This window comes from Tauraco erythrolophus, chromosome 1 (genome assembly GCF_009769465.1).
Source record: "Tauraco erythrolophus isolate bTauEry1 chromosome 1, bTauEry1.pri, whole genome shotgun sequence".
In the NCBI taxonomy this organism is placed as follows: Eukaryota; Metazoa; Chordata; class Aves; order Musophagiformes; family Musophagidae; genus Tauraco; species Tauraco erythrolophus.
Genome location: NC_141465.1, coordinates 58,223,176 through 58,246,038, shown reverse-complemented (window position 1 = coordinate 58,246,038; position 22,863 = coordinate 58,223,176). Strand labels below are relative to the sequence as shown.

At 40.8% G+C, this 22,863-nt stretch overlaps 1 protein-coding gene across 1 annotated transcript in view; it reads right to left on the bottom strand.

The window, feature by feature from the left end:
• DHRSX (dehydrogenase/reductase X-linked) overlaps nucleotides 1-22,863 on the bottom strand; it is a 180,962-nt gene that overhangs the window by 111,844 nt on the left and 46,255 nt on the right. Inside the window, exon 3 of the mRNA XM_086609650.1 lies at nucleotides 16,660-16,728. Within this exon, the coding sequence (XP_086465776.1) occupies nucleotides 16,660-16,728 (69 nt within the window). The remainder of the gene's footprint in view (nucleotides 1-16,659; nucleotides 16,729-22,863) is intronic.

Below are 22,863 nucleotides of genomic sequence, written 5' to 3'. Positions count from 1 at the left end.
AAAGATAAGCAGGATGACCATGAGCCAGCAATGTGACCTTCTGGCCAAGGCCAATGGCATCCTGGGATGTATTAGAAGCAGTGTGGTTAGTAGGTTGAGAGAGGTTCTCCTCCCCCTCTACTCTGCCCTAGTGAGGCCGCATCTGGAATATTGTGTCCAGTTCTGGGCCCCTCAGTTCAAGAAGAACAAGGAACTGCTTGAGAGAGTCCAGCACAGGGCCACAAAGATGACTAAGGGAGGGGAGCATCTCCCTTATCAGGAAAGGCTGAGGGAGCTGGGTCTCTTTAGCTTGGAGAAGAGGAGACTGAGGGGGGACCTTATTAATGTTTATAAATATGTAAAGGGTGACTGCCATGAGGACGGAGCCAGGCTCTTCTTGGTGGCATCCAATGATAAGACAAGGGGAAATGGATATAAGCTGGAACACAGGAGGTTCCGCTTAAACATGAGGAAGAACTTCTTCACAGTAAGGGTAACAGAACACTGGAACAGGCTGCCCAGAGAGGTTGTGGAGTCTCCTTCGCTGGAGATATTCAAAACCCGCTTGGACGCGTTCTTGTGTGATCTGATCTAGGTGGTCCTGCTCTGGCAGGGAGATTGGACTAGATGATCCTTTGAGGTCCCTTCCAATCCCTAACATTCTGTGATTTTCTGTGATTCTGTGATAACAGCAGTTATAGGGACTATTTTTGCTGGCTTGAGTTCATCCTTAATACAGAAAAGCCTGTTTCATACTCATTGCACCAGGAATGCCAGATACAGAGATTTCAGCTCTTTGTCAGGCAATGTGTAGAGGAAAGGTAACTGAATTCAGCTAATGGCCAACCTTTACAGGCTGCTCTCGCTGCAAATTAGAGATCTGTGCTACGAAATGTTTTCTAAGCAGTCAGACTGATTATCATATATGAACTCTAGCATATACAGAAATCACACCATTATTCAGCACTATACAGGCTAAATACAGGTTTAGAAGCCTTTGAAAAATCCTTGCAATTAACTGTAAATTCACTGAAAACAAAAATATTACAAGGTATGCATTTTAAAATGTGCAGCTGAATTACAGTTCTTATTGACCGAAGAAATGAAGAAATTTAGTTTGTGGGGTTTTTAGTAGTAAGTGTGTACACAGATGGGAACAGCACCTGCGTGCACAAGTATCGTGATTCAGATTTGAAGGGCCATGAGACTCAATGCCTCCCAGCACAGATCGATGGCCAACTGGGATCAAAATGCTCACCTTCCTGGGCCACTCCAAGTAATTGTCCAGGTGATTTGTTGGAATTGTCACTTCACCAATAAATCTAGGGCAAGCCTCTAATTAAGGCAGTGCACTGAAAGAAACAGAAATATACTGTACTGTTTGAAATTATAAGGTTGAATCCCCGACTGCGTTCAAGTCAACGGAAATTTTACCATTGTTATCAAGAGGAGATAGAACTACAGCCCCAAATTCCATTATTTAGAGGGCTATAATACTCCCAAACAAAGGATTAGAAATATTTAGATACAATAAACAAGTAGCTTTTTGATTCATGTTTATTGAATGTAATCATACAAACAAGGTGCAGAATCTTTGACTCTTCTTCTTAGTCCTGCGTAAATACCAAGTTCTGCTCTGGCCATATTATTATATTTATCTTCCTTTAATGCTCACTTTTTACGGAGGTGTTTTTGACTTGCTTGGTCCCTAGCAGGGAGGAATACAGGTCAACTGAGAAAAAAAAGGAACTGAAACACTGAGGAATTTTTTTCATTCTGTCTTCCTAAAGCTCCAGTGTGGTTTCACAGGTTTCTACCTGTTTGCTGTTCATGTTCAGCACGAACATAAAACCACCAAAAGAACTTCCCAGATTTTAATAATGCTTGAGAACTGCATCAATATATGCTGACAGAAGCACTTCAAGAATTTCAGCAAGGCCAAGTGCAAGGTCCTCCACATCTGTCAGGGCAATCCCAAGTACAAGTACAGGCTGGGTGGAGAACAGATCGAGAGCATCACAGAGGAGAAGGACTTGGGAGTGCTGATGGATGAGAAACTCAACATGAGCCGGAAATGTGCGCTGGCAGCCCAGAAAGCCAACTGTGTCCTGGGCTGCATCAAAAGAAGTGTGGCCAGCAGGTCGAGGGAGGTGATTCTGCCCCTCTACTCTGCTCTCGGGAGACCCCACCTGGAATACTGCATTCAGTTCTGGAGTCCCTAACACAAGAAGGACATGGAGCTGTTGGAGCAGGTCCAGAGGAGGGCAACGAAATTGATACAAGGGCTGGAGCACCTCTCTATGAAGACAGGCTGAGAGAGTTGGGGTTGTTCAACCTGGAGAACAGAAGACCTTGTAGCAGCCTTTCAGTACCTGAAAGAGGCCTACAGGAAAGCTGGAAAGAGGGACTTTTTACAAGGGCGTGTAGTGACATGACAGGACAATGGGCAATGAATTTAAACTGAAAGAGAGTAGATTTCAATTAGATCTAAAGAAGAAATTCTTCACCATGAGGGTGGTGAGGTGCTGGAACAGGTTGTCCAGAGAAGTTGTGGCTGCCCCATATCTGGAAGTGTTCAAGACCAGGTTGGATGAGGCTTTGAGGAACCTGGTGTAGTGGAAGGTGTCCCTGCTGATGGCAAGGAGGTTGGAACTAGGTGATCTTTGAAGGTCCCTTCCAACCTAAACCATCCTATGATTCTGTGATTCACTTCAAATGCACACACCAGCACCTGCCACAGAAGAGACGGAGGAAGAATGAACAGAGCTTCAAAATTTCAGTGGTGGTGATCTGTAATGCCCTTTTGACTTCTGATTTTACAAAATACAAGTGGTGTGAACTTCCGGTCCCTGGGTAGCAGGGAGAATCTCTATGTCTCCTTGCTATGGCATGGAGCCACAACGGCCTTTGGGAGTCTCTCTCTCTTGAAGAAGGTTTGTGTCCTCTCTTGCCAGTCCTCTGGTCTTTTAAGATGCTTCAGCCTTTCTGAGAGCTAAGAGACCCCTCTGCCTAAGCTGATGGCCTTTACCATCAGCTGTTAATGTCACCATCCGGCTGCACTTGGAGCAGGCGCTGCTGTACCATCAGCATTCCCTCGGCAGCTGGCGGCATGCAGGTGCACACTCTCACACAGCAATTCGTGCAGAGTGCTGCTCCTCTGAGCACAGCCAGCATGTACAGGGCTTGGGGGCTTCAAAACACAAGGCCCTCCAGCCAAGCTGGCCTCCCCACTGCTGCCTTCTTGCAAGGGCTCTCTCCTTGCTGACCTAGCGAAGGAGACGATGCCCGAGTGGATCAGTGCTGGTCCAGATGGAAGGCAAGGGATGAGCACAGAGCTCTCATATCAAAGGCAACAGAGATCCATGTGGCCTGGGAACTGGTTGGGGGCAGGGATGAAAAGACACAGATGGATAACTTGAGGTTCAAGTGTGTACCCCTAATTTGCTGTCTACTTACTGACACCGATTTCTGCCTTGCCTTTGGCAGTAAACTCAGAATTTGCAGTTCTGAGATATAAAAAAAAAGGAAGTCATTAAAAATTGGGACATATACAATTAGGACACATACAACTGGGACTCGAGAAGAAAGGTTTGAGGAAAGGACAGTGGAATGGTTCAGTGGGAATAGAGAAGCCAGGGAGACATCAGGACAATAAGAGCAGGATGAGAAAAACCCATCAGGAGTTATTTCACCCCATTCAGAGAAAATTAGCTTAATGATTCAGTCATTCTCTTTCTGGTTTTCAGTTGAATAATAATGGAAGTTATCTTTTTAGGCTTTTCCCAAGGCTAGCATGATACCTCTTCCTAGGACACAAACACCCACTGGACATAACATGTCACTCTTACTTTGTGTTTTCTGATTTGACAGCTTTGAAACTAATCTAACAGAATAGTTGCCAGAGAAACAATATCATGCAATCCAGATCATCCATGTGTACTCTTCCAATCCTATATAAAATCAACGAAGGAGCTTGTTTTTCTTGATTGGGCAGTAAGTTTATGTCTCCAGCTCAGAAGCCAGCTAAAGAGAAACTAAATAAAACTTGGCATATTGGATGAAATGTGCAGAACACCGAATCACACTGTTCCTTTAAAAAAAGTCCAATTTTTCTGACTATGCAAGCACCATTAACCTGGGATCATTTTTAAAATTGAAAACAAAAAGGCACGATAAAAGTACACACTGTTCCCATTGATTCTTACTGCTTGCTTGCAGAATGCAAACCAGAGAACGTAAAACAACTCCTACGAGAACACGAATACCATCTTAAACAGAACAGCAAGATGTGTGTTACAAAGCTATACTTCCCATTCCTTAAAAAAAATAAAAAGAGGGAGACAGACAGACAGGGATCGAAAAGGAGAGAGAGAGTAAGGAAGAGAGGGAAAGGGGGAGAGGAGAAGAGAAAGGGAGAAGAGGGAGAGACAGAGATGGAAATAAAATTATGCCAGGAATGCTGAATGCTTTGGAAGACTTTCGGAGATGATTAGAAAGTTAAGTACACAGAATGGAAAGGAAAATATGCAATTTTCCCTGATGGAAAGGTAGGGGGAAGTAGGTAAGCTGAGGGCTAGAACAAAGCCAATACCCTCTTACATACTGCCTGAAGGATACAAATGAGACTGAAAGCAGAGCATCGGCCTCGCGTGCACTGTGCTAGCCCAGCTCATGCCGTGTGAGCAGGCATGGCTGTGAATGCTGCGCCACTGTCAACTGGAATGTGACTCTCAGAGTTTCTCTACCGTGTTAGTGCAATGAATGCAACTCCCAGCAACGAAATCCTGAAATATGAAGTGACTGCAGCTCTTTCCTCAGGGACTCATCTGCTCAAAATCTGCTTAGCATATATGGTAAACAACCAGCCAGCTCCTGAGTGTTGTATTTTCTGGATATAATCTTATGCTCTTTCAAACTTATGTGGCTGTAACCTCTTGCCAGGTTCTTCTTTCTGTCTTCATATGCGTCTTCATCCTTTTCTACTCCTTGCATTGCTTTTCTGCTTAGTCTCCCATTCCTCTTGCTCTTTAGTATCTCTTAGCTTTGTTCGGCTTATTAACTTACAGGTCAGTGTCTTAACTGTCTATTCTAGATTAAATTTTAAACTAAATTTAAAAAAAAATCAGTCATTCAAATTGAAAATGGAATATGGAATGTGGTATTTATGTTGTGATTTTTTCTCCTATCATCCTGTCCTCTATTTGTTTTCCTTTTTTTTCACCATTTTCTCCCATTTTACCTGTCCAATTCAGCTGCTCTTTGAATGCATATATGTTCCTTTTTATAGCATCCATTGCAGTAGGATGGTGATTTTTATTTAACTGAAAGAGTAAGCAATATAGAAAAATTATTATCTGAAATAAATCTACAAAACGAGGAAATTGTCATATTGTTTTAAAAGTAAAAAGGATCAATAAAAAGTCTATTTTTCAATCCAAAGAATAATTTACTGCTGGTAGTGTAAATTCCCTCTGAGACCGAATTCTCCTTATATCATCAGTTACATATAGTCTCACCTGGTGCTAAAGAGAAACTGAAGGAAAAAACAGTGCTAATTTTTACCCTCTGTGACTACCAGAAGACGGTGTGTTTTAAAAGGTCTCTGTGGGCGTTTGCATTGGCAGCTTTTGGTGAAGCCAGGTAGCAGGGCGACCACCACTCAGGTCCATCCCCCGCTGGGCTGCACAGGACAGACAGCAGGCAGGGACAGACCCACAATCGCTCTCCTTCCTTCCAGCTCCAACCCACTCCTCACGCAACTGTCCCCGCACACCGCCATGCTGTGCTGGACCCAAACTCCCCATGGCACGTACTTCCTACCTTGGGCTGAAGGAAATTAATTAAATTCCCTGTCCTGGCCTCATTCTGCTGTCTTACAAATCCCTAAAGCTGGGGCTGGTGGGCAGCACTCTTCTAGCTGAAGGCAGAGACTAGCCCTTTTGCATCCAGCTTCTGAAAATAATCCCCTTGCAGACACTTGTGAAGCACAAAAGCTTGGCTTTCTTTCAAAATATCTTCAGGAAAGAAGGTAAAATTACATTTAAGAGACTAAGGATACAGGGGCTAGATTTCCACACAGCCTAAGAACAATATTTCTGGACTACCCTCGTGAAGTTAACTTTGGCGTCAGCAATTTACATCACCTGGTGAGTTCTTCATCTAAACAGAAAAATGACGAGGAGACCGCAGCTGGTCCTGAGAGCTCAGGGAGGATGAGGGACCACTCCGCTCAGCTCCAGCTGCCTCCCCAGAGCTGCTGTGGTCACCTTGTCCTGCCCGGCTCCACATGCACACGCTGCCAGAACAGCCAGCGGGAGCTGGCAGAGCTACTGGGTCCCTGATGCACCCTGGGGCCCGAATTCCCACCCATGAACGCAAACGTGGGCCTAAATTCTCTGCTTTTGACTGCGCTGAGGTGAAGAAAAAGTCCGCGCAGCTCTGCTCTGCCCCACACAGCAGCTGCAAATTGCTGTTCTCCGATGCTCTTCCTCCGGCACCATGCAGTGCACACCATATGCTCTGCTTGCCCGTGCCTCTGGAGGAGGAGACCAGCAGAATTATACCCTCGGTGATGTCATTTTCATTACTTGAGACTCAAGGTTTATTCAGACTGTATCTCTACATACGCCCAGGTTGGTTAACATGAACGCATGGATTTGAATTTCGGATTTATACAAAAAGTCATTGTTTGGTAGTTAATTGGATAATATGTGAACACTGCCACAAATCATTCTCTTTTACAAGGAAACGCAAATATACTATTTTATCCTGCCAGAAGGACATACAGAAAGGATGCTGATTTCTGAAGAGTAGATTTCCAGAGATATGATTCAAGCAAATAAAAAAAAAAAAAAAAAAAAGGAAAATCTATATTCTGTCTGTAGGACCGGCTGAAATGGCATCTGGAGAGGTAAAAACAATGTAGTTATATATCACCGGTAGTTGTCAAGGTAACTACAGGATTATGATCCCAGACTAAAAAATCATTTCATATATCTTCTAAGATAGCAGTCTTCAGTCAGACATTTGAGACCATCATAACTGGAGGAAGAGTCTGAGTAAGATTCTCAGGAGGACTGCTCACTACATCAGCCTTGTAAGACATGCACCACTTCTACACCAAATAAGCACATTTTTTGACATTTCTGTCAATTAGCTACCGCCTGTGGTTTCAAAGCATAAGGCCTTTACAGCACTGGAGATGTGCTTTGTCTTCTGCATTCAGAAACAAAGTCTTGAAGGAAATTCCATTTGAAGACTTCAGTTAGCCTGGGACTGAACAATTAATTTTTTATCATTCCAAAGCAAAAAACCAAAACCAAAAGAGATTGAGGGAAAGTAGGCTCAGACTGACACTCAAGAAGTGTTTTCCATAAGAAATTTCCATTTTGTGGCAATTTTTAAACAAAATCTTGTTTTAAACAAAATCTTTTTTTTAAAAAAATCTTTGCAAAATTCTCTTTTAAAATAAATTCCTTTATAGTATGCATTTGCAAATAAACACAAAGCATTGATAAGCAGCATGAATTCAAGAAGATTTTAAGGTCTAGATTATAAAACAAAGATTGTCTTTGATAGTACAGTAGTCTGGGACATAAGAAATCCAGAACAAGTTGGGCTGAAAAGTCTTTCATCTGGATAGACTTGCACACAAGCTACCACATTTTCGGTTAATCCCTTCTACAGGCAGGGGCACTGTCACTGCTTTGTTTTGCAGATATGAGTGCAAAAATGTTTCTCTCTCTCTTTTCACACCCACCAAAACAGACACATCTCCAGGAAATATTCTGTCTTCATGGAAAACTGTTTTGATTAGGGCCATGGGATTTTTGCACGGACTGATTACCAAATGTAGAAAGCCTGCAAGATTTTAGGTTGGAAAATTAACTTTTCACAAACCTCCAGTTCAGAAGCCTCCAACTGCCATGACAAATTTTTGAATAGGAGAAATTGCTTTTTTCCGTATACTATTTTTTATCTTTCCTCCCCTCCAATACATATATAACTTTTTTTTTTTTTTTCCCCATGATATGTCATCAAATTCCTAAAGAGAAAGAAGTACAGACACCATACCACTTAAATGAGATCCACGTTCCAGGAAGTTTAGTAGCTGTAAATTATTAAAAAAAACGTGCATGTGTGTGAGCATAAGTGAGACTGGAGTAGAACGAGAGAAAACACAGAGCAAGAGCAAATCTTGCCCAGAGCCATGGGCATCTCTCTCCCACCACAGGCCCACACATTTTCCATGCTTGGGAGGTAAAACACTGGCAAGGATTATTTTTCAACTAGGTCAAACTAAATGTTGGAAAGATGATTTGATTTATTCTGTCTCCTCAAGTCACAGCCATTGTGAAGAGCTACTCCTTCCAAGCAGCCTGAAGTCAACAATAAACTTGGTAAGAGAAGATAGTGGCAGACATAATGTTAAGACTAAATAAGGACTAAAACACAGTTGACCATTTGCTTGAGGAAACTAATCAGGTGCTGGTAACAGTTCACATCACCTCATCCAGAATAGTGCCTTGATGTAAGAGGAAAAATCCAAATCCAGACATGATTATTAGACATCTAATGATTCTCATGCTAGATGTTTTGCTTAATTCCAGAGTTTATCAGTCTCCTTAGAAGTATTTCTTTTTCTTCTTACAAGTAAGATTTTCTAGCACCAAGTACCAGAATAGACTATAAAAAATGCTCTGGCATTACACGTTTCCTGCAAGCCTTTAAATAGGCTGAGAAGGGCTGGTTCAAAGTACACATGAGCATGCTAATTTCTATTCAGATTGCGAAAATGTGGCAGAGATGTCATGCGTCATGTAATCTTGAGCATATTTTATTTGAAACTTAGATTTTAAAATTTAGGTCTTAAAATAAAACATATTAGTCTATGCCCTGCATAGAAAAAAATAACAAAGACAACTTCTCCAGAGTCATGGGCAATGTTTCCTGGCCTTTTCACACAGATTATTGCTTTCAGCATCACTGTTCCTACACTCCTTCCTTCTGTTTCCACAGGACATTTTTTTTCACCTGCACAGATGGGGGTTTTTTTACACTGTTCTGAAGTTCTTCTCAAATATCCATTTCTTAAGACTGCATTACGGTCAAATTATTGCTGTTCTTATCATTATCTGTGCCCAAGAATCTTATTATAGGCACTGTATGAACACTGATACAATTCCTTGAAGACCCTGTGGTCCAGGAATCTGTGTATGTTACAGTATTTGTAGTCAGGGCTGGACAAACAAAGCAGACAGGGTTTCATGTGGTTTTGGCTGCTAAAATTTAATAGACTCATAGAGTTACAGGGTGGTTGAGGCTGGACGGCAGCTCTGGAGATTGTCCAGTCCTGGCCCCTGCTCAAGCAGGACCACCTGGAGTCAGTTGCCCAGGACCGTGTCCAGGTGGCTTCTGAATATCTCCCAGGATGGAGACTCTACAAACTCTCTGTGCAACCTGTGCCAATATCCAATAGCCCTTCTGGTAAAAAGAAAAGGAGTTTTCCTATTTTTAAATGGGATTTCTTGCATTTCAGTTCGTGCCCATTGCCTCTGGTCCTGTCACTGGGCACCACTGGGAAGAGCCTGGCTCATAACTCATTTAAGAACAGGGACATCTATTCAGAGCTTTGATTCTTTGCTGTTGAAAAATGGCCTTTGAAACACAAGCTAAGCATGGACACACTAGTGCTGGCCCTTCAGAGGTGCAGAGGCTCCTTCTGGAGCCTTGCCATACTGCTGCAAGGATGGAGCTGACAAGGAAAGACTGGCACCGCCAGCATGCTCAGGTAGACACCAGCCTGTTGGTTCATGTGCAGCTCACACATGGAAGGTTACATGCACGGCTCATATGTGCTTTAAATATAGGCTCTGCTTTTCCCATGTTTACTTCAGGCTGCAAGCTCTCCGTGCTCCTAGCAGCTGGATCCCTAGAGCAGAAGTGATGGCATTTACACAGAAAATATTGTACTTGTTATAAGGAAATTAACTTCTAAAGCCCTACATGTAACCCACAGAAGCTAGGACTATATAAATCAGATCTTGGAAGAGAGATATGAAAGCATTCCAGAGAGAAAACAAATTGCCTTTTTCTTGGCTTTGTCTTTCAGCATTCTCTGGCAATTTTCTTGAGAACAGACAAGGTCTGGAAATAACTCATGCAACCTGCCTGCAACTACTGCTGGAGCCAGAAAAAAATAATGGCATACTATGGGAGGTGTCAAACCCAGGAGCACCTCTATCTGGCCACTGCTTGACATCATGGCTCTACAGGTACATAAAAGAGGATCAAAATCCTGTAAAAGCACGAAATGGAGCTTTTTTAGGCCTTGCAGAGACAATTTCATTTTGACGTTCCCTTTCTTTTGTTTGCTTTCAGTAGGGCAGCACAATCAGAAAAATCCTCACCTCAGAGCTCTGGTCCCATTAGTCGCACAAAGCTTTGGTGATTTACAGTCAGAAAATGGTTGCAAGACATTTGAAAAGACTGTTATTCTGCTTACTGCTACACCTGTGCACTTCTTTGTCTCTAAGTTTCATTAAAAATACTTTAAATAAGAGAAAATCATGTTTCCTAGTGGGAGAGCCTGTTAATGAAATATGTTTCACATTTCCAATGGAAATTGGAATTTAGGAAACTAACAAGCAGAGCTTGTGCCTGTGTTATGAATACATTTTATATGTGAAACACTTTATCTCCATCTCACGATCCAGATCTGCAGCTCATCTTTAGTTCTGTGAACCATATAAGCATTGCTCTTACTGTCTGAATTGCCACCTTGTTAACACAACTCAATTTCTAAGGTGTCTTAAGAAGCACAAAAAAAATAGGGGATTCTCTATTGTTTTAAATGTCTGTAAGCACTGAGGGGAAAAATCTTGCAACATGCTACACTGAAAGTCAAAAGGAGAACAAAAAAGACATGAGCAAGCATGCTTAATGAATTTAACCATGGTTTTGCATCAAAGTTTTATGTAAAACAAACAGAAAAGCAGGACAATTGATTTGCAAACTATTCACCTAAATGATTTTATCAGAAGGCTCTGGACATGCCTTTCTGTGGATTAAAATCTTCCCTGATTAATATGGAGCAGAGTCACCAACTTTACTGGGTATGGGACATAAGGGCTATGAGCAAAGAGAAACTGTATTAGCCCCAGAATTACTTTCTAGAAAGGGATCTTCTGCCCCTTGAGCAAGTGGAGAATTCAGTCTTTACAGACTTAAATGAAGTTTAACACATCCAATATTTTTCAAGATTTAAATATTTTCATATGGCTTGAATATATTTGATATAACCATAGATGAGGCTACGGAAGGAAAATAAATGTTACTATTTAGCCAAGGTTCTTATACTCATCATCAAGTGACAAAGCAGAAGAGCTCCACAGTTCCACACAGGGTCCTGCAAAGTGGCACATTGTCAGATTGAGACTTCTTTACTACTTGCTCATATCACCACCCTTCTTTCAATATGTCTTCACGAGCCTGGTGTTCAGTTGTACAACTCTAACAGAGGGCAGTCCTTGACCTGCCAAAGCTAAGCACTGGAGATAATGCACCAGCATGAAAAAAGAAACCGCACAGGTGGAAATTGCAGTGTTATTGCTAGGAAACTCTTTAAACCAATCATACAGGTCTTTCAGCATCAGTAGTGGTAGAGAAAGTATATGCCAATGGCAGGATGTGGTAGAAGGGACAAAGTGGCCACACCAGGTCTTGCCACAAGCTCAGGATGTTACGCTTTTACACCTCAAAACTAAACTATGAAAAGCAAATCTGACACAGACAAGCATAAACTCACACATGCGTATGCACTCTTACAGAAAATACATCTCAACCACAAATATTTTCTACTATTTTTGACTAGTTGGATGATCACTTCTAGAACAATATCTCTGACATACCAGGCTAAAGAAAAAGTCCTGGGTGACATTAACAGGTTGCCCAGAGAAGTTGTGGATGCTCCATCCCTGTAAGTGTTCAAGGCCAGGTTGGATGAGGCTTTGGGCAACCTGGTGTAGCGGAGGATTTCTCTGCCCATGGCAGGGGGATTGGAACTAGATGATCTTTAAGGTCCCTTCCAACCCAAACCATTCTATGATTCTGTGATTCTATGATTTTTGCATGTTTTAACAAAGCACCGATCTTTGCTGAACTGGCTTACACAACTCTGGCCCATGTGCTGGGAATACCACCATTGACTGTTGGGCAAAAAGAAATCTAAAAGTTTGGGAATTTGGCAACTCTCAGCAGCTGGCTTTATCTAGGCTGCAGGCAAAGCCAACAAAAAACAGTTTGGTATAGAGTGGAAAAATGTGGACTGTTTTGTTAAAATTAGTGCCTAACATACAGCAAACGTCAATGGAGTAACCACCTATGAGTTATTCTGTGATTACGCTTGCTACCTGTTGGCTAAATTACCCTTTCTTCTTTTGGGTAAACTCTTCGATCTCAGATCTCTAATAACAAGGACCATCTCCTTGCTTGTTAGCAGGTTATACTGCAAAAAGGAGCATCATCATCTCATTATTCCCTGGCTGAGCCACGCGTATACCACAAATATCCCGAGAGAAAGCTCGGAAAAGGCCAGGTTTGTTGAATGCAGGTGAACTGTAGTGTTTTTAAGATGCTACTGTTCTTCCTACTGCTTGGCCCACGCTGTCTTGATGTGGGTCGGACTGCAAATGACATGATTTGGTTGCCACCGTGCTAACCTCTTGCATTCCTCTGACTACAAGAGAGAAAGTCTCTGCTTCCTTTCTCGCCTGGCTTCAAATGGAAGCCTCATGAATGCTGTGGATTTGGTGCGAAGTTTTATAATTGTGGTTTTATTTGAATTGCCACAAAAATGCTGGGTGAGACTGAAAACAGGCTTCTCCTTTTGAAGAGGTCTGTGCTTAATAGGACTTTTACACCCCGTTTTCTCACTAACTTTTAATTTTTCTCTCCTTTGAGTCTAGTTGCAATTCCAGCTCCTACACTGCAGTTGTGAGAGCCTTTCCTTGGTACTGCGCTAAGTGATATTTATGCATAAACTTTTGCTAATTGCTGATTCTATTGGCATTCATGAACCTAAGCTGGAATGAATGAAGCTTTCATTCATGTTTATATATTAGTTTCCAACATTTGTATGTTTGTAATCATCAGGCTAAAACCAGCTTTCATGTGCAGAGATGTAAACTGAGGGTAACTGAGTCAGGAGATACGCTCTGTTATGTATACAGAAAGATTTTTTCTAGTATCATTGAGAGTTGAGTTTATCACAGAAACTTCCCAGTTTCATAGCTCCATGTAGTTTGTTCAGGACTGGTAACTACAGTTATGGCTACATTAACAAGCAGTTTGGATCAATAGAAGTCAATCTCTAAAGCTCATTTTGTGCTGGGGACCTGACATAGGCACTTCTACAGGTTGCTAAGACTCTTAGTTCAGATAAGGTCTAAGTTTGCTCCTGTGCACTAACGCTCTGTTACCGCTGCAGCTCACCTCCCAGGCTAGTTCTATCCAAAGAGAATCCAGGTCAGGCCCTGCGGTGCCCTTCCTGATGTAAACCCGTGCTCAGCAAGGGAGCAACAGTTGAGCGTTGTCTGAAAAGCAGCGCTCTCCTGATCTAACTAACGAACCCACTAACAGACACACCCTATGCGTAAATTACAGAGACTTACACAATTAGAATATCTCTGTGGCAATCCCTAGCCATCAACAATTTTCCCAGCCATATAATTGCTACTATTAACAACACAAGATCCCAATTTAACAAATAGAAGCAAGATAAATGCCCACATCATTCTGGCTTCTCCCAGCTTTATGATTCAGAGCGCAGCAATCTGTTGCCCTTGGTCTTTTGGAAATAGTGCCCATGTGATAATTTTAATGACAATGCAGCACTTCTTCTGGTCTGTTCTGGATATCTGAGGGCTTTTATTGCTTTATCATGGAGAGGTGCTGATGGTCAAGTCAATTGGGTCTATCATGCCCCAAGGACCTGCACCATATTCGCCTCCACTCAGCTGCCTGTCCCCATAAAGAGCTTCCTCACTCTTTACACTTAGCAATAAGTAACACCACCGAGATCTGAAACTGAGGAAGACATCTGAACAGTCTGGAGTCAGCAGGGAGAGGAACCAAGGAGATTTCTGGTGTAGCACCATGGGGGAAGATGGGTGGTAGGAAGAGGTGATGTGATACATCGCTTAGATTTTCTGTGTCCTTTAGCATCGTTGCCTTGTCGGAGAACGGCTGCAACTGCTTTCCTCTCCAATATGCCAGCATCTTTTGGCATTGGCTCTAGTTTAAATGCCTCCAGCAAGGCAAACCAGGCTTCCTGCCTCCTTGTATTCAGAAATTTTGTCAGTCCTTTCTTCATGTCTTGCAATGCTGCTGTAAAAAAGCATCACCTGTGTACATAGCCTTTTTATTATTATCCTTTATCCTCCTCTGAAACTGTTAACACATTATTGCTTATCAGCTGCTTCATAGGAATCACTTATGTACATGTCTTGAATCACTCTTGTCCCTGAAGTAAGTGTAGATGTCGAGTAAAACTACTTGCCCTTAGATAGCAGACAGAGCCGCAGACAGAAAGTGGGCCAAGACGTAGAAGGATGATATTGCCTTAAAACCACCGTAATTACATGCATTCAACAAGCCTGGCTTTTTCCCAGAGCTGTCTCTGGGGATGTTCGTGCTATGTATGGCTCAGTCAGGCAACAAGGACAGGACAAGGTCTCTTGCTCCCTTTTTCTATCTAACCTGCTAACAAGCAAGGAGATTTTCCTTGTTATTAGAGATCTGAGATCTACATAGCAAACTGATGGCACCCACTCATATAGTTTGTCCATAGCAAAAAGACAGCTCTATTGTCCCAATCCTTGAACACGCTGGCTGCCCAGAAATACTGTTTTGAGTAGTTCTCCTTCAAGTGTCCAATATTCCACATGGCAACAGTTTTTGTAAGCAGTTTTTTCACATGGGCCATGAAAAACACTCAAAAAAAAAAAAAAGGAGGAAAAAGGTCAAGATAACTGATAATGGTTTTATACAGTGACTACACAGATATTGAACTGTAGCTTTTGAAAAGGTGGTATGTTTGCACCACCCAGTCCTGGTCACAGTATCTGCACACACATCCCATTACAAAGCAAAGTGCAAATTCATTGCTAAGAGGTCACACAGGATTGCTGCTCAGACTTGCACAAGTCCTTTGTACAAGATAATGCACTTGTAAATACAAATATCCCTCAATTAGGGAGAAATTCTGAAAAGGCAATACTCTTCCACTTTTAGGTCGAATCTACCAGGACCTGAGATTACTAAAGCCTCAGTCATTATAATCACAATGAGGAACAACTTCAGTCAACTTCAGATACACTTTCCGCTTCCTCAAACTGCCAGATATATCTTGACAAAGTTCATAACTGAAGGTTAGAGCTTACTTCGTTCAGAAAAATCAAGAAAGACCAAGGTGTTAGAAAAGCCTGTGATCACACAGATGTAAGAAAATAAGACAGACTCTGGTTTATTCAGCTTCATGCAGGTCATGTGATGCAATTAATTCCAAATGGTTTTGGTCTCTGTACAGAAAATTCCAGTAAAATACTTAAACGATGTCATAATTACCTTTTTCCTTTCATGATCCTTCTGACTGTGCCTTAATTTATGATGCTTTTAACTAGCATACATGTATCCTGAGGCTATGATGGGTGCACATTTATTTAAGTCAAAAGATAAATCTTAATGAAAGGGGTTTTTAACACAATAATTAACGTATTTTGATCATCATAACAGTAATTATTAGAGGCACAAAAACAGAATCAGATCTCAGAAGAAGCCATGAAGATCCTCAATAGGGTGGAGTAGCAGCACTGCCCTATTATTTTGCCAAGAAATGATACATCAAAGTGGCAGCGGTGAATCATCATACACTACTCGGAGCTACACCCAGTGAATCCAAGAGATGGAAATATTAGATGCACCAACCTCCATCATAAATTGCAAATTATAATCTCATAGCAGATAGTGTGCAATGTACCTTTTCTCCTAGCTACAAAGCTATGCGCTCCTTACGCCTCCTGCAACATGATCACTCATCAGATTACAAGAAAAAAACAGAAGAACAGCAAAAACACAGGAATTCTGGCTTGATATGAAAGGTCCATCTATTTTTAACTAAATAATTTTATTTTGTGAAGGATTATAAATTCTCGCCATGTGTCAAATAACCCAATTGGGCAGTCTTGTTCTTTTAGAAACCTCTTACCCCCCTAAAAAATCCCACTTTTTTTTATGGGATTATACACATGACAGGAGACATGACCAGCAATGAAAAAGAATACACCCACTCTTACCTGCTGTCATCCTCCCATTAGCAGAAATGACTAGGATTCTGATTTTCTGCCCAGCTATTAAATAATTGTGCCCATATCCACACGCAGGCAGACTGTAACTTGCAGGCAGCCCTTTTGCAATGACACATAGTAATGAAGCCAAACAAAACTGAAAACTTTTTAAAAAATACCCTACTCGTTTTACCCCTGTGCCAGATTTACTTTAAGAATTAGTTTCCCTAACCTAAAAAGAAGTTAAACAATAGACAAAAGAACCTCATACAAAAGAAGATGCCAGCAAAAAGAGAGGAATAAAGAGTTCCTTAAAGGAATGGATATAGTATGGTACCTTTTCCAGGCAAAGTTTCTTCTTGTATTTTTCTCACCGCTTCTTGGCCCTCAGTCTCACTGTTTCCAGCTGTTACAACAGAGAAAAGGGAAAATTAGCAATGCCATCAACTTCAGGACAGTGAATATAGCATGCCACTATGAAGGGCTAACCACAGCGGAAAACCAGTATGAAGTTTCAGGTGAAAAGGCGTGATTTGTTACTGTCAGGCAGCAGAGGTTGTCAAAGAGGGCTGTACAAACACGGTGCTGTTCACACGAGTTCTGCCTGTTTACCTCATTTATTCATACAAGATAGGACCATCTGCTGGCTGGACCAGCAGAACTGAGATGCGAATCTGTGAGCCAAGTGAATCATATCACATTCAGATTCTACAAAAGCTTCACTATAGGTTAGATCAGACCTGCCCTCGCTCTTTTTCCAAAACAAAGACTTCCACAGTTGGAGGAAAGATCCCACTACTCCGAACCAAATGCTCAGGAAAAGTTTTACTAGCGCTAACATAAGATGTGATTAAGCATCAAATAAAAGCCTTTTGTGCCTTTCAGCTTAGGTGGACAGTTAATAACTGTCTGATATCTGTTTGGCAATTTATTTATAAAAACTTCTATCAAAGGGAAAAAAAACCAAGCACAAGAAAAACACTGCACTTGGCAGTACAAGTTAGTTTTGTTTAAATGAAGTTTAACATTCCATTTATCCATCCACAAACTTTTTCCATAGCATGACACATCAAAATATCCATTTTTTATTATCTAAATTGGATATAAATACTGATCTCTCTTATGAACTTCATGAAGTTGCCTTCTTCTTTTCCTGATTATATAAACTTCAGCCCTAGTTTCTATACAGGCTTTATCTTGTGCCCCTCTACAACTGTCCCGTCCTCTCATTCACTTGATAGCTATACAGCAGAACTTTTAGGTTTTCCACTTTTTTTTCTTACTTTTTTTTAGTAACAGTGAATTCGCTCTATCAAAGATAAAGAAAGAATCACAGTGTCACAGAATAAGTTGAGGTTTGAAGGGACCTCTGGAGGTCATCTAGCTCAACCTCCTCCTCACACTAGTTGGTACATGCTCATATTTACTTTAGGATGTTAAAACATGATTTATAGTGCTATTAAAGTAGATTAATCTGATCTCACAGAGAGCATGTTCCAAAAGTAGGACTAACCCCTTCGAGACAGATAGATCATGTGTTATACATTGGTTGCAATAGCTGAAGGCTCAGAGCATTGAGCTGAGATCTTCGGGACAACCCGAACACTTCAAGGAGCTAGGCATTGTTTCGAGGATAGAGTTTTTGCTGCGCTTCTACAGTAAAAAAACAGGATTTGCAACAATCTGTGTTTTCATGAGATGCAAGAAGATCAATATTTACATAAATGTAGCCCAAATAAAGACATTTAACATTCCAGATATTGGAGATAAAGTAATAAAAGTAATACAAATAAAGTAATAAAACCTAGAGTCATATTGGTCTATAACTGTTCTCTATAAATTCCATTAACTCAGGATTGATATTGGAAGAATTAAAAACAAAAACAAAAACAAAAACAAAAACAAAAACAAAAACAGAAACAAAAGCAGACATTTGCAGTATTTTCTTCTTGCTGTTTTTTTTTTTTCCCCCTTAAAAACATCCAGGGTTGTACAGAAGAGAAACATTCAGCTTGATGCTAATTTCCAGATATCGATGCAGTGTCAACAAACAAACCCTCCAGTGAAACTGCCATTTCTGGGGAAATCTGTGCACAGGGGTTATGGGCAAGGGATCAGTTTTCCTCACTGTTTCACCTCAAGTGATGCACTTAAGTAAGACTTCAAACTCAGTGTGTTATTATGCTGAATAGAGTTAGGCTAGAAACAAAAATATTTTGGTGCCAATTCTATGAAGGTCTTATTTGATTCCTCTTTCATTCAGCACTCCTCATGCAGAGAACAGGCATATTAAAGCCTCCAGTGTCTTGATTTAACTCTCAGTGTGTTCACTTAATTTGTTCTTTTAAAAAAGCTTGTGTTCACAACAAATTTTAATTTGCTTTACTTTGCTGTTATATAAATGGTTATTTATTAAAGCTCAGTGCCTTCCAAATGAGCTCATTTTATTCATGTTTGCATATTTTTCACTCTAGACCACTGGGAAAAACTAATTATTTTGCTAAACAGTCACTTCAAATGTCTGTTTCCAGTCTGATTCAACAGAGAGTTTGAAAAACAGATTCTGGAGGCTGGAGTATCGCAAAATTGAAATAGCCTCAGTGACAACTGCTACTGTAATAGAGGCTTTTGAAATACTTCTTTCAAAGAAAATCCTGTAAGAAAGAATAAAGACACTGAGCAAATGCCCAAAATCCTTACAAAAAGTTCAAAGACACATGGATCAGAAACATACCGTAAAACTGGGAGAGTAACCTATACTTCTGAGTTGGCTTAAGGAGATCAGCATCCCCTCGCTGAGGATGGGTGGAAGAGGAAAGGGACTTTGCACTGCTGTACTGCTTCTCTTCTAGCACATCTTTCTGGGATCCTCTAAGCCAAGCCAGTGGTCAGCATGACAAAGAACAACCACCATTAACGTGGTACATTAATTATTCAAAATTTTTAAAATTAAAAAAATACTCTTTAAGTCATCAAGCTAACACAATCAGCTTTAAATTGGGAAAAATAAAAAATAATTTGTATCTTCTTGATGAAGATGGGTCACTAACGGGCACAACCTTCAAGCATACTGAACAGGAGTACAACACTCTGAACTGAGGGGGACAGTTTACTATAGGAAGGTCAAATTCTAACCACGATCACCTGGTTTAGATACTCAGTAGCGTATTTCTAGTAATTGTTTTAAAAACTTTGTGATACACAGGAGAATCCTCTGGCCAGACTTTTTTGCCATAATTTTCATAGTTTCGACATGTCAGAATTTATCCATGCCAGAATTTATCCATTTTAAGCGCTATAGCATCTGTAGCATAAGATCAGCCTACTCTGGATTCAAGGGGTTTGGAGAGAAGGATAAGAAAGGGAAGACAGACCATGTTTTATATGCAGTGAGGGGAAGTGAAAAAAGCCCTCAGTGAGGGCTTTGAGAAAAAGAGATTCAATGTCTTGAGAGCTTAGATCATCAAAGTACACAAAACCATAATAATCTTGCTTTTCATGCTAATTTGAAGTGTCTATTGGGAACTCAAAATAGATATAGCTGTCTCAAGAACTGTTTATGCAAGCTGTTCAGTGCCCTGTCTTATGTTTTTGTTCTGCTGAGTCCCCATAGAATAGCGAAAGATTCAGGTGAGACTGATTCCATAATGCTGACTACAACCAATTCTGAAAATAAAACTAATAACATAAAAATCAACTCAAGTTTGAATGGATGCACCTGTATAATAGAAGATGTCATTTTAATGGAAGGAAAAATACTAATTCTTAGTAAAATACTGAAACTAATGTTGAAAAAAAAAAGATGGAAAATAGATTTAAGTACAACTTTTAGTCAAAAAAATTTACTCTCCTCTTCAACATTCATCTACACAAATGCCACAAGTCAAAGCATGTTGATCTACAGCCACCACAGAAGCACACAGAAAAATTCTTATCAGCAGCAATAGTCTTTGGATCTTACCCTAAAGGTCAGGCTCTGTTATCTTAATCCCAAGTAGATCCTAGATCTGAAAGTTATTTCAGGGATTTCGATAGAATTATCACAGAGGATTGCTCAGCCTGAATAAGGATGGCAAAAACACAGCCCATAGAAACTCAGCACGGCTGGGAAACATTTACACTATCACTAGTTAAGGGGCCCTGATATATCTACATGTGTTCTTTATACAATGTTTTTAATTTCTTTGAATGTGAAAATCTCTCCAAAAGAATAATTGCTCCTCATGCTCATAATTTATGGACAAAATTGATCCTGATTAAAAAGCAAGATCTTTTCCAATTGATGTTTCGCAAAAACAGGAATTTGCAATCTTGATGTTTCAAGGAAACGTATTGCTGGGCGTTACAAAGAAATTTAAAATAGTCTACAAACAACGATACAGCCTGTAAATCTGAAGGTTTCCTGGAGAGAATAAACTCCTAAATTTGAAAAGCCAAAAGCCCTCGTTCACCAAAGTCATCAGGGGAAGAATTTCCCAACTTTCAGCAAGATAACACAAAAATGAAACACAAATAAAAACTTCTTGAGATGAATGCTGAGAAGACGTGAACCATCCTGGACACAGTGGTCCAGAGAAACACTCGACCCCTCCAGCCTGGAGCCCAAAAGCCACCCTGTGTACCAAGGCACCCCTCAGCCTGCGATACACCCCGCTGTGGGAAACCCCAGGAGGGGAGGCAGGGGCAAACCCCGGGAGGGCAGGCAGGGGCAAGCTGCCCAGAGGCAGGGCAGCCATGCTGGCACATCGCTGCCCAGCCCGCCCCGCACACCCCAGCCTCTGGCAAGTGTGACCCCCTCATTCACCGGTGCCAGAGGAATCTGTCTACCTGAGATGAACGCTCATCCCTGGACTTACTTAGCTGTAATTACGTATCAGTTAATCCCTGAAATGATGAACAACTTTCCATGGTTCACAGCCTGCCCCATGGCCCTCCCCACTCGCCCCTGGTAAGTTTAAGTATCAAGTAACCCAAGTTTAGAAGTGGTGCCCATAAATTCTAATGCATATGTGCATTACCAAGAGAAGCTTGGTGGTATGATAATAAATCCTGTATAAATGTATACTATCTGATTAAGGAGTTGCAGAGGGTGATGGCTAGGTGTCTGTGCAACAGAATATAAAAAAGATTCCAACTGGAAATTTGAATTAAGGTGCCGCCTCTGAGTAGCATAATCCTCATTATGATTGAAGGGGAACTGAATTCACTAGAGCCTGAAGACAGGGCTTGCAAGGGCACCCAAAGCCTCAAGAAAAAAACAAAGTCTCATCAGCTGGTGTTATGAAGATTATGGTTTTGTGAGCGTGCATAGCACTGCACAACAAGCAGCATACGCCTAAGAGAGAGGAATGACTGCCCCCCAAAAACTCTAAGAATAAAAAATCTGAACCTAGTACAATATGAGCGTTTCTTAAAGGAATCTATAACGTCTTCAATAAAACAAAAAATAATCTTGAATATAGATCTTGGGTCTCGCCCATAAAACTTCCAAGTTATGAATTTGTTATTGAACAAAGCTAGGTGTAAGGATATGATCTGCTATTAAAAAAAAAAAACAAACATTGAGAAAGCAATACAAAACTTCCTTATGTCTAGCAATACCACACATCCTTTGTCATCCAGTTCATCATACAGCAGTCACAATTTAATACATGCCTTTTTAACATGAAAGGATGAAAGGTAAAAAAATTGTTCCATGTTCCTTTGAGAAACAAAGCAAAACTGAGTAAGGAGGAGGATGTCAGCTTGCAAAAAGAAAAGAAATCATCATTCTTGCCTTAGGTTTCAACAACCCAGCTGTTCCAACGAGAAGTTAAGAATTACTCTGTTTATCAAAATAAAGATACATCTAGACAAGCGCCCAGTTTCTAACAATAACCTGTAGCAGGTGCTTAAGGAGAAGGTGTAAGTGATAACATGAAGTCTAGGAGTGGTATTTTTCAATACACCCTCCCGGTAGTAAGAAGTTTCAGAGATCTCCTGAATCAAAGGTCACACCTAGCCTCTCAATGAACCTATCCTCCACTACTTCATCTAATTGCACTTTCAATTCATTGAAGTGCTTCACTGTCAAAGGGTTCTGGGACAACAGGCTCTGTGATTTAATGACACACTTAATTACATTGAAAAGGTTGTACTTCAGTAGTTTGTTTTTTATTTTGATGGATGTTCTGTACTTTGTGTACAATAAAACAGAATAAGCACTTCTTACGCACTTTCTCTATGCCATTCATAATTGTATGATATCACACCTCAGTCACCTGTTTGCAAGTGGAAGAACTTTTGTTTATTAGCCCCACCTTGCAGAGAGCCACCCCATCCTCCTCACCATCTCTCTCTCGTTTTTTCCAGTTCTACCAGAATCCTTTTGAGTATTCACAACCGGATGAACCAATGATTTCTACAAATGAAGAGGGACATTCCCTGTCCTGTTTTCATCTTCTTTCCTGCTAAGTAATAAGATTTTATTTGCCTTTATGACTGGCAATAAATATCGAAGATGTTATGCAGAGAACTCGCAACAGTAAATCACTTTTTTTTT